Below are 12,578 nucleotides of genomic sequence, written 5' to 3'. Positions count from 1 at the left end.
ATAGATAATCCATGTATAAGGAATCCATGCAAATTGTATTCAAAATGACAATTTTATTATTATATATTATACAGTTTTTACAGATAACATTTTTTTCTTGCATTCTATATCAATTTCTGAATATATTTCGACAACTGACGTTATCTTGCAAATTTATCAATATAAATTAGAATATAGTTTTCTAATTCTAAACGTCCTGTAGCACATAATTACTAACACTGTCAATATAAACAGTCAATTGGAAAAATAAGTTTTCGGAAAGATAATAAAGGAACAATAAAAACAATTTAAAACAGAACTGCTGGTTAATATTATTGTAGGTACACTAATTTCAACATGTAGTATATGAGCAAAGACATGAAAAAACATCATAAAGCATTATAAACTGCAATACACATTTAATTAAAACTATGATGATGCTATTAAGTATGGTAATTGAATTATGCAGATTCTAAATACAAGTTAATTGAATATTTGAGATAAAATTCCTTTGTTAGGTAATTGAAACATTCTTTATTTATTCTAAAAAAAAAATTTCGCATTTGGGTATATCACGCTTGGTTTTGTATGTAAATATGAATTATCTGATGATAAGGAGGACTTTCATTTTTTATTGTCTAAAATTACCGGTGTATTCTTGGATTGGTCATCCTTTCTATTCAGATATGAATTATGCACTTGATTAAAATATCTGCCTCTAAATCATTGAACTTGGACGAGGCCATATCAAAAACTTGTTATTAATTCGCGAAATAAATGAACAAATATCTTTATAAAACTGATAATCAAAAGCATATAAGAATACCATTATAAATTCAGTGACTAATAAAAATTAATTAAAAAATTGCATGAAAACAAATTGATGGTTTCCGGTCGTACAGCGTTAATTGACATAAGCAGATGACACTCTAAACATCTATCCACTATTCTTTGTCTTAGACTACACGCTTCCTTATCATAGGACTGAAAGAGAAATAATTCTAATAAAATCGTATTCTTTTTATCAGAGAATGTGAGAAACAATCATATGGTAAATTTTTCTTCATCTGACGTTGGTTTGTCTCTGTCTTTTAGCGATGGAAAAATGTTTTACGCTGGAATATATTTTGTTCTGCTGTTGAAGCTCTATTCTGTTGCAGGTAAAAAAAAAAGTTGTTTTAAAACTATTATTCGTTCAGAACTAATATCATTAGATTTTTCAGATAGATCTTAGAAAACTTAAATTTATAAACTTATTTGTTTATTTTAGAAAAAAATATTTTTTGAATCTAAAAACTGGCTTCCGGACGTTTCAATTTATTGCAGATTTATATTCTAGTGTTCTATTTAATTTTAATAAAATATGTGTAACTGAAAAAATATGAAGGACATTCTTCTAAGAAATGAATTAAAAATATTTAGAAGCTTAATGAAATTTATCTATATATATTCAAAATATTATTTCTGAAATAAATAATATTTTATAAATATATAAATTCGTTTTTTTATTCTTACTAAAAGTAATGAACATGGGTTAAATATTTTTCAGTTTTTCGTTTGCAAATATAAATGTAGAAGCAATAAATAAGCAAATATATAATGGAAACTATAAAGTGGATGCCATTGGAAAGCTGAATTTATCAAATATGATTAAAATTTAATAAAAATAGTACACCTCTCTTAGCTTACTAAAGAAAGATTTGCATTATTTTGATTATTTTTATTTTTTACTGTTTAATTTATGAATCATTATTACTTATGTTAAATGAATATTATGTTCTCAAAAATATTAAAATAGTGTGCCGTCATTGAGAATACATAAGTATGCTAACTTTAACTCATACAGAAGTGAGTGAATAATTCATTAGTTAATTCAATCTTTCCAAATATTTAACAAATCAAGTTAGATAAAAGTGCGCAAATAATACACATTTTTTTTGTTTGAATTCTTTCAATAAAGTAATTTTCTTAATCGTTTGATATTTATTACTATATACTTTCTGGTTGTTTTATTGTACGTATTTTGTTTGCTAATTCAATGCTTCCATTTTTTACTCATTTTGCAGAATCTGAAATTAAAAATTCTATTTGTAAAAATATATCTGATTCTTTTTGAATATAATCTCCTTTTTTTCGTTTTCGGTTCTTCAATAGGTAAAATTATAAATGTTTGAATGAAAACAAAATTCATCTTTGAAACAAACATTTGGGTGAGAATGAAGCCCCGGAAGATCCTTTACTTCAAACTGATAGTCTAAAAATATATAGTGATCATATTAAGAGAACAATTCTGTGTACATTTGAATACACGAATTCGGATAGCAGGATTTTGATGAAGTAAAGCGAAGAATATTAATTGCAAACACATTAAGCGGCATTCACTTTATGGCATTACTTAGATGTAAAAAGAGCATATTGTGTAACCTGCTGTTACTTTGACCCCACGACTGGCTCTTACACTTAGATAGCATGAGCCAAATTGTGTTAAGCCTTATTGACATTTAAAGAGAATCTAGCGAGCATTTCAAATCTCTTCCTTTTTTTTCTGTGTGAATTTAAAATTTAAAACAGATTTACAATTTTGGTATTAATATCATATTTGGGAACTCATCACTCTAATTTGTTGCATATTTGATTTATTATGTTCACATACACACAGATAGACAGATATTATTATTTCATGTTTCTACCTGAGAATCTATCTTGATTACTATAGGCATTCAGTTCTTTGATTTGTCTAAAATTCGATACTAATTTATAATTCTAAGGATAAAATTGTTTTCTATCCATCAATCTTATTCTTTTTTTAAGCTATCCTGTTCGCATAAGTTCGAACGTACAGACAGATAGACATCCAATTAGTGGAATTAATTTAAAATTATGAAGTTATATTTTTCAGCAATTACGATAATTCTATCTTCAATGAAAAAGTAAAATAATAATAATAAATATGGGTTCTGTGCATGTTTGTTTCATTTTTATGATTTGTATCAAGGAGACTCACTACGCATGCATTAACATTTCAAAATTATCTCGTCTTTATACTGTGGTGAAAGCTTATAAGCCAGTTAACAGCTATACTACACGAGCAATTGCTTTTATATTGTGGTCATGTTACTGGGCTGCGAACCACAAGATCCCAGGTTCTATCTTGTTCAATTCAATCGCCACATTGGTGACCCGGACGTGATTTGAACACGCAGTCCTCTGTCCACTTAGTCATGATAGATTAGCAGGAAATTAATATTATTTTTTTAAATATATTTTATTTTCTGCATACAACACAAAACATTTCCATACAATATAAAAATGAGGTGGGGTTACTTTTTAGAAATAAAAAAATATTAATATCTTTCCTTAGATTCGGCAACGAATAAAGATATTTGTTACCTGGATCCAGACCTAGGTGGATGCAATACCTTCAACATAAAGTACTTCTATAATCGCTTTACAGGAGAATGCCATGAATTCGTCTTTGGAGGATGTTTGGGAAATAATAACAACTTTGAAACACTTGAAGAATGCCAAGAATTTTGTGCAGGTAATTAATAACGATGCTTAATTGAAGCATAAAACCAACGAAAAGCTGAAATTTCAGAAACCCGTTTTAAGTATACAATGCTACGCTTACATGTTAATGTGTATAGTAATGTTATTTAAAAGATAATCGTTAATTCACTTTTTTATGAATCTTTTATTCACATATTTCAGCATTTTCCCGAAAGAGTTAATAGGTCATATGATATCCTATATGTCCCATATTGATTACTCCAACCCGCCCTGGGACATATGGATAAAATCTGAATGACCGGGCATCCGCGACAGCATTGGCGGGAACAAAGGACTCCTAAGGGCCATCCCCGCCCATAGCACAACTTTTCCCATGGGAAGTACTTATTGTCATCACTAAGAGTTAGTAGACCCCACTCCATTTACGTACTAACTCGGGTGGCTAGAGCCAAACACCATGCCTGAAGCTTCTCACCTGCATATCTGAGATGGCCCCAGTGGAATATGGTATTCGATATATAGGGCGAGCCAAAAGTTCTAACCAAATTTAAAATGTTGATCAAGTAATAATAGGAGAGTCATATTTACATTGAGAAATGTAAATGCAAATATAACACATGACTGATAGAAGAGTCATAATGATAATATAGTATCGAAAAGAATAAGACGCGATATAAAGTACACTACGCATGAGAATACTACACTAAATTTTATAAGAACTCAAAATACATAGTTTCTGTAATAAGATATGATGGTACTTTGTCAAGCTATGATATCATAATACATCAGCACGGAGTAAAATAAAAACGTTTACAATACTTAAAAACTTATGTGATTTTTCAAAGAATTTGCGGGTGTACTAATATTAGGTATCGCATGGACACGTAATGCTTCTTGAAGACTTAATAGCAGTCTCATAGAAAGTCAACCTGTGTGGGCCCTTTTTTTTTCTTTATTAATTTTTTGTCTATCCATTAAATGCTTCAGTGACAAAATTCAGACAGTCAAATGTGAGTTCAATCATATTCTTTAAATGATAGGCGTTCAAATGAAATTTGTCCAAACTTTCTAGAGAAATTTTGAGTAAAAAATAAAATGTGTAAATCCGAAAGTTCCCAGATACTTTTGATCATATCGTATGTAAGCATCACATTAATATTTTGAAATTTTGAACAGGATTTTTTTTTTTTTTTTTTTTTTTTTTTGCACAGTTTTCCGGATTTTGAAATGGAATTTTTGAATTAGAATAAAAAAATACCATAACATCTAAGAGAAAACAATCTATTAGTTGTTTTATTTAAGATGTTTTAGATATTTTATTTTGTCACAAGTTAAGTGTTTTTTTAATCTAAATTATTTTGATAGTTTAATATTTTTTTCGTATTCATTTTTGTATTGTTTCTCGAGTTTGCACTAGAAAAAACTTGTGACAAAAAAAAAAAAAAAAAAAAAAAAAAAACTTATGCAAAATATGAGTTCAAGCATTTTCTTAAAATGATGGACATTTAAAGAAATTCGTTCAAACCTTTTAGAGAAATTCGAAAAAGAAAAAAAAAATGCTTAAATCCGAAAGTTCCGTATACTTTTGATCATATAGTATTTAAGCATCACACTAATATTTTGAATTTTTGAAGCTGCGCAGTTTTTTTCGAAATTGAAATGGATTCGATTTTGAAATGGAGTTTTTATATTAGAATAAAAAAACAATATCATCTAATAGGATATCATCTAAATGCAATATCATCTAAACAATTTATTAGGTGTTTTAGGTGTTTTATTTTGTCACAAATTAGATGTTTTATTTTGATAGTTTAATATATTCTTCTTATTCTTTGTATGTTGTTTCTAGGGTTTGCACTAGAAAAAACTTGTAACAAAAAAGGTGAAAGAGGACCCTGTGATGGTTACTTGGTGAGGTATTATTACGACAAAGAAACTGACGAGTGCAAGAGTTTCATCTATGGAGGATGCAGAGGAAATACGAATAACTTTCGATTCCAGAAAGAATGCATGGAGACGTGTAGTAAAATAAAAGAATGATTCGAAATTTCAAAATCCGGCACGTGAGATTTTCATCAAGAAAAAAGATTTAATGTGATTCATTTTCATACTTTAATAAGTATCATAACAACATCTAACTAATAATAATAAAAAAAAACTTTTATCACTTGTATTACTCATTCCTATACTTTTCTCCTAACATTATAAAATGAAACACTCAATCATTGTTATACCACAGGATACATTATATTATTTTGTGCAAAAATAAATTATATTTCAGCGCATAGTTTACACTGGAAAAGTTATTTTAGAATTGCGATTGCTAACAATTTCTCTAATTAATAAAAGGAGGACCATTTTTTTTTAATTTAGGGCTACGTTTTATCTAAATTATATTAATACTTTGTAATATATGATAATGGCATACTGGATATTGATTTATATTTCAGAAATATTTAGCATATTTGAATAAATCCTATTTTATCCTGTAACTCAAATTTAATGGAGTAAACATTAAATTTTGATTCAAAAATAAACGGATTTCTCGCCAATAGATTTCAAGTAATAAAATAATGTAATTAAATTTTATTTTAATTGTGTTTTTATTATTTTTTCAAATAAAAGAGTTTTTTGTTTTGTTTTGTTTTTGTTTTGAAATAGTTGTAATATTTTAAGCGGAATAATATTTTTTAAATTAATATTCGTTAATTTATAAAACTCCTCTTTCAAAAAGTAAATTCCTATAAATTACTATTTTGATATTTATATATATGATCATTTATTGCTAATTCATGTATAAATCATTATATATTCTTTTTCAAGTATAATTTTTATTCGACCTAGTTAAAGTGTTCTTGGTTTTCATTTTATATTTAACTTCGTCGTTTATTGAAGGCAATCGAGAATGGAACATTGCTTCATAAGTTTTATTGATATGAAGAAAAATTAGAGGCGAATCTACAATTTACATGTAAATTTACAAAAATCTGGTGGTAAAAATACTAAAATTCATACATCTGGATTGTTGTGATTTTAACATGTTAAATGTGTTGTTCGTGTAAGAAACAATTATCCTTTTCCCTTTGCTGATTAATGTTTTAAAAATCAAGTTGACCACGTTCATTTCTTTTATATCTCTTTAAATATTTTATTTATTATGAAATAAGCTTCAAGTTTCGGTAAAAATATGGTAACAAGCAAGCTCGCTATTTTTTGTTGGTTCGTTCACAAACACACTACTTTTTTCCAATGCACCAAAATATATCTTACATGTTTCTACAAGCGGTACGAATTCAAACGGTTGAATCTCATTTGTAAAAGAAAATATAAAGCTAATTTCTGGTAAATAAACAGCGAATAATAAAGGATTACATAATATTTTTCTAAGTACCCGAATTGGGTCAAATCGCTGCTGCACAACTAACAGTTTAAAAAGCAGCATTACTTATGTAGTTTTTTCAAAACATTTAGTTCATTCTAGTTAATAAGCAGTTTATCTAAAAAAAGGGGGGAGGGAATGTTTTTTTAAAAAATAAAAATATATTTTTTTTATTTACGAACAATAATGCATCATGCTGATTAAAGAACGTTTTATTCAGAAATAATTATACATTATATGTTATAATCCTTTCAAAAATTTAGTTTATACGATTAAATTTAAATGTTCGTTTTTATTCTTATTTGGAAAAACTTTTTGAACGAGATCACGACCTTCGTAAAACGTGTATTCCAAAGGTCGTGACGAGATCCTGTGTTTGGAAAAACCAAAAAAAAATTGTTACTCAGTTTTTGTTCATGTTGATTCGTTTTTGAAAGTTCTGCTTCAATGGTTTACTACAAATTCAAGAAAGGTATTTATATTTCAAAATATCTTTCATTCTTTTTTAAAAATTAAATATTAAATTATAAACTTAAATTAATACAATGTAATTAAAGTAATGCAACATTAAAATAAACGAAAAATTAATTAACAGATTTAAAAGTATTGGAGAATCTTTATAGAACAGAGTTATTGTTTTACTTGACGTTTAAATAACGTGTTTAATATAGTGTTATATTAATGTTTAACCGCATAAAAGAAACATTTACAATTTCTAAAAGATTTATTAATCATTTTTATATTTTAGAAATCAATAATATTTTTTTAATTTGAAAATACTTTCTAATTTTTTAAATAGTTTTTATTTTTACAAACTTTTGTTTTTTTTGACATGTTTAAATTATTATGATTTTTTTCTCTTTAATCAAACTGATTTTCTTTAATCAAACTGATATTTATCCACTTCTGAAAATTACCAGCATATTTTTACTTTAATTTTGGAAGTATAGCATTTTTTCCTCAATCAATATTTTGTAATTACCAAATGTAAAAACAATATTTTTTTTATATATTTTATTACTTATACAAATTATGATATTATGGTACAAATTAATTAATCCATTGGTCATTTTGCTTATAATATTATGAATTTTAATTTCTATCTCTGTATGCTTACAATAGATATGAAAATTTGTAAAATTATCCTTAGTACTTCTTATATACAACAAATGGCACAAGATTCTAACATCACTGTTATGATATTTTTAAGAGATTGTCCGAAGAATGCGATAATGTTCTAACATCCGAGTATAGAAAAATAACCTAGAAATACTATACAATAATTGATGCTCACAAAGTATTAATAAGCTTAAAGGGAAAATTTTGGTGCTATATTCTAATTTTAATCTAATAGCTGATTCTTTTTTAATAGCTAATTATTCAAATTTCTTCTGTTTAATTTCTTGTATCATCAGTAAAACAATTGAACCCCTTATCCTCGTCATGTTAGAAGTGGATGGAAAATTTATTTATATAAATTTTACTTCACAACCCAAACCGAGATCTTACCTACAGACTATAATTATCCTTATTGATATGTTAGAAATAGCGACTGAGAAAAAATGAGTATTCAAAGCAAAAATAGTTAAGCCCATTAAAGACACTCTAAAAAAAGTAAAAAAATAGTTTACAAAATTGAAAATGTATTCAGCAATATGAACAACGGAAAAAACGAGGAAATAGAGGATCAGATGTCATATTAGTCATCTGAATCTGGTTCATCATTAGGTTTAATTATATTTGTCCCATTGAAAGCAACATGACGGTCATCTTGTGCTGGATCTCAACCAGATGAAGGAAACGCCACCTAAGCTGACACTTCTCTTCAAATTTCCACACCATACCGAAAGTAGGATGTTTGTGCTCGATGCTCGATTTACGTGCATTAAGCCCGCTTAAAAGACAGATCTTTAGTGGAATCGAGTTCGGAACTGACCACTTGACCATCGTTACCCGGGTGGAGCTTAGGAGTTTAATTTCAAAGTGGGTATTAAACCACCTAAACTAAACTGAACCAAAGCGGTAAAGCAATGTTCTAGGGGCGTAGTGAGGGTATTAAGCGCTGGGCTGTAATATAATTTTTTCGCCCCAATCATAATCAGTGGCTAAGTAAATATACATTGCCCAATAATATGGATAACATTAATAATGTCAACAATGTTAATAAATAATCTCATAATGACAGTATAATATTAATAATAATTTCATAATGTCAATGTAGTGTTAATAATAATCTCAATAATATTAATATAATATTAATCTATAATAATAATATCAATAATTAATAATATTAATAATTATATCTCTTTAATTTTACGTCTTCTAATGATATTTCATTTAAAAAAATGATATAAATGCACTAATATTTTATCCCAATGATGTCCCATAAGACTAGTGTCCGAGGCGTCCATACTCAATTGCTCCCGGTAGCTACACCAATGAAATAAGTAGACTTTTTTTTCTCTAGGTAGAATTATTAAGATGAAGAAACTGAACTGAGTTTCTTACGTTAGTAAAATTTTAAAAACAAAAATTTTTATAATTAAAAAAATTTAAATAAGTTTTAATTTTTTTTTTCATACACTCATTGAACTCTATCTCAGAAATAAATTTAAAATATCAAGAAGGAACTCATTATTCACAAATCATCAGTTATTTTTTAAATTAAAAAAAAATGAATTGTTGATAATTATTTGTTGGCAAAAAAAAAAATAACAAATTCTGTTACAAATTCAAAAGCTTAAAAAAAAAAAAAAAAAAAAAGAGCTTGAATTAATAACTGAGTGTCCTTGACTGAACTGTGTGCGTTATCAGATAGATAGGTTTCTGCATGTAAAGGAAAAAAAAAAAAACAGGATGCTCTGGAAACAGCTTTTTTTTCGTGCTGTTGTCCATAATAAACAAAAAGAAAAGGTGTGTGATTTTTTTTTTATTGAATAGTAAAAGTCATCTTTGCTAATCACAATAGAATAGAAGATTCTGAACAACCGAATGTTCAATAATTTTCAAGCAAAATTATAAAATGTCATTAAAATTTTAATTTTATCCTCATATTTAACAAATAATACATTAATAAAAATTCAGTAAACTCAACTGCAACTTTCGATTTATCAGCTTGGAAAGGATCCATTATTGACTGTTAGATATTTTAGATAGTACTTTTAGGAAAGGAATTTTAATTTACAAAAATGGCATCTTCCATTAATTTAAAAATTCTCTATAAAATGTGCGATAGGATGGTCAGATTTTATTGGTAAAATGTTTTTTTAATTATCGCAGAGAAAAGATAAGAACTTTTTATTTACAACAGATTTGTTCTTTCGTGAAATCATTATAATTTTGAAATGATTTTACTTTTTGAAATATATTTAATCGTTTTCCAATTTTAAATTAATTTGCTAATAATTAATTTTTAAGTAATTTTCTTAATTATTTTAATATAAAATATCTCTGCAGGTACTTTCAAATAAATAGCATGCGGCATGATATGAAACTTCATTTTATGTATAATATACTAAAAGAAATTGCTCAATTTAATATTTTAAATTTTTTAATCCAATCAATATATTCGATAGAATTATTTTTTATGAAAAATATTAGAGAGTTAGAAAAATATTTAATTTATCGGTTTAAAATGATTTTCATAACAGAAGATTCGCATTTAGAGAACCCTGCTATCCAGTTTCTATGTTAATTTTAAGAATTATTTAAAATCGTCGAAAAATCAATTTCTAATATATTCTTATTCGAATTTATTATTTTTTAAATGAGTCTCCTTGCTTTCTAGAGGTGTTTTCTCAAAAGAAAACATGAAATGGGTGTTCTTAGTGAGCTTCGAGTTCTATATAATTTTTGCTGTATTTGGCGAAAGTAAGTTTTTGTGATTCTTATTGTTTTAATCCCATTCTAAATAAATATCATATCATCATATCAATGAACTATAGATTGTAAACTGACGAAAAAAAAAAAAAAAAGGCCTATGAAAAAAAAAAAATTCAGTACTTGTCTATTTTTACGTTATTCGGATTCACTTGGCGATTTTCAGATTCCGCTAATGTCGCAAAGCTTCGTTATATGGAAGTCGAGATGATATCATTCTTAGGTTTGCTATGTGAATTCAAATTTCCACTAAAATCAACGAAAGTTTGCATTTATTAGCAATTTATCGCGAGAGCCATAAAAATTATCAATGTCATAATTTAGGGAAATATAAAATACAGAGATCCATTAGGATTTTCAGAAGTCAAATAAACTTTTTAGCTCATAGTATTGTATTAGAATTTTGACTTCATAGAAAATTGTCATTAACTTAAAAAAATTCATTTGAACAAATTTAACTAATGTCCAAATTTTTAATGATTTTACCTGTAAAGGTAGAAACATTTACTTACAGGTCAAATGCATTTCTCAAAAGTTTATCTATTTAAGTTTAATTGAAAATCTTTTTCTTTACTATTATAAAAAATACAGCACTAAGGCACATTCAGTTTTGAACATATAGATGAAATGTTGATTTTTAATTTTGAAACTTTAACATTAACTCAACTTTAAATTAAAAATTTAACTTAATCAGAAAAACAATAATTGATGAAACTAGCAAAAACTATAATAAAACTATCTTTTTTTATTCGGAAATCAATAGTAACATTAAACAAATGCATGACAGAGGAAATAAACCAAAATTTACAGTCAATATATTTAATTGTAAAATTCAAATATTTCGAAAAAGATTGATAAAAACGCAACAACAAATCAGATATTCAGGATTCAAAACATATATAATTATTTAGACTCAACATTAAAAATAAACAAATATAATTTTTTAAACAACCGTAAGTTCTATAATATTCCTGTATGTTTCTGTTTACCAATATTTTCAACTTTAAAACAGAAATAAGGAAATACCTATGAAAACCATGTTGCATACAATTAATATTACATAAAGACCATCTAATCTAATAGCATTTTTTCTGAATTCTGAAGAATGTAACGTTCAGCTATTATATAATCTGAATGATTTGATTTAGTTAATAATACAATGTGAATAGATTTTTTAAAAATTTGTATGTACATCTTACTGAATTTTCATTTTACTCATTATTAAAAAATTTCTCATATTACTTCATAATTAAAAACTATATGTTTTTATTCACTTTATTTTACAACTGAAAAAAGCAGTAGTTTTAGGATTGCATAAACTGTAAAATATTTTCATTATTGTTTACTTTTGAACATGTTTGTAGTTACCGCATATCAATAAAAAATTAATTTAAACAATTAAAATTTTAAAAAATTTAAGTCAATTCCTACTTTCGCAAGAATTGAACTCGCATTTTTCACCTTCAAGTGAAAAATACTGAAATCTTTACATTTTACAGATTGAGCTGCTGCCTGCTGATTTCAATTTTCATTACAAACTGCTAAAACTCTATTGAAAGTATTAAAAATTAATTAAATTTATGAATTAATATTTGAAAAAACTGTATTAACATCAGGTGTCATCCACTACAAGTTTAAAAAAAACGTATTTCAACTTGAGTGGATGAATAAAAAAATATTTTATTAACGATTGAAAATATGAATAAGATATGTAAATATATATAGGAAGAGTGTGAGCTAATAGTAGGAATTGAAAAAAGTATGCTTTCAAAGAACTTTCCTTGTTATAATGAAAAAAGAAACTTAATACCTTGTCTATTAACAATTCAAG

The 12,578-nt window shown here is 26.3% G+C and overlaps 1 protein-coding gene across 1 annotated transcript; it reads left to right on the top strand.

The window, feature by feature from the left end:
* The first annotated feature begins 1,019 nt into the window (after positions 1 to 1,019).
* Positions 1,020 to 5,776, top strand: LOC129971496 (thrombin inhibitor hemalin-like). Its single transcript, XM_056085325.1, has 3 exons — positions 1,020 to 1,139; positions 3,341 to 3,520; positions 5,339 to 5,776. The coding sequence occupies exons 1-3, from the start codon at positions 1,028 to 1,030 to the stop codon at positions 5,527 to 5,529; spliced, it is 483 nt and encodes a 160-aa protein (XP_055941300.1). The 5' UTR covers positions 1,020 to 1,027; the 3' UTR covers positions 5,530 to 5,776.
* The last annotated feature ends 6,802 nt before the right edge of the window (positions 5,777 to 12,578 follow it).

This window comes from Argiope bruennichi, chromosome 1 (assembly GCF_947563725.1).
Source record: "Argiope bruennichi chromosome 1, qqArgBrue1.1, whole genome shotgun sequence".
NCBI classification, from domain to species: domain Eukaryota; kingdom Metazoa; phylum Arthropoda; class Arachnida; order Araneae; family Araneidae; genus Argiope; species Argiope bruennichi.
The sequence above is the reverse complement of the archived record's forward strand: the minus strand, read 5'-3'. Positions and strand labels throughout refer to the sequence as shown.

Coding starts and splice junctions, on each gene's coding strand:
- LOC129971496 (XM_056085325.1), top strand. CDS start 1,028: ATGGTAAATTTTTCTTCATCTGACGTTGGTTTGTCTCTGTCTTTTAGC. Junction 1,140..3,340: donor GAAGCTCTATTCTGTTGCAG/GTAAAAAAAAAA, acceptor ATCTTTCCTTAG/ATTCGGCAACGAATAAAGAT. Junction 3,521..5,338: donor ATGCCAAGAATTTTGTGCAG/GTAATTAATAAC, acceptor TGTTGTTTCTAG/GGTTTGCACTAGAAAAAACT.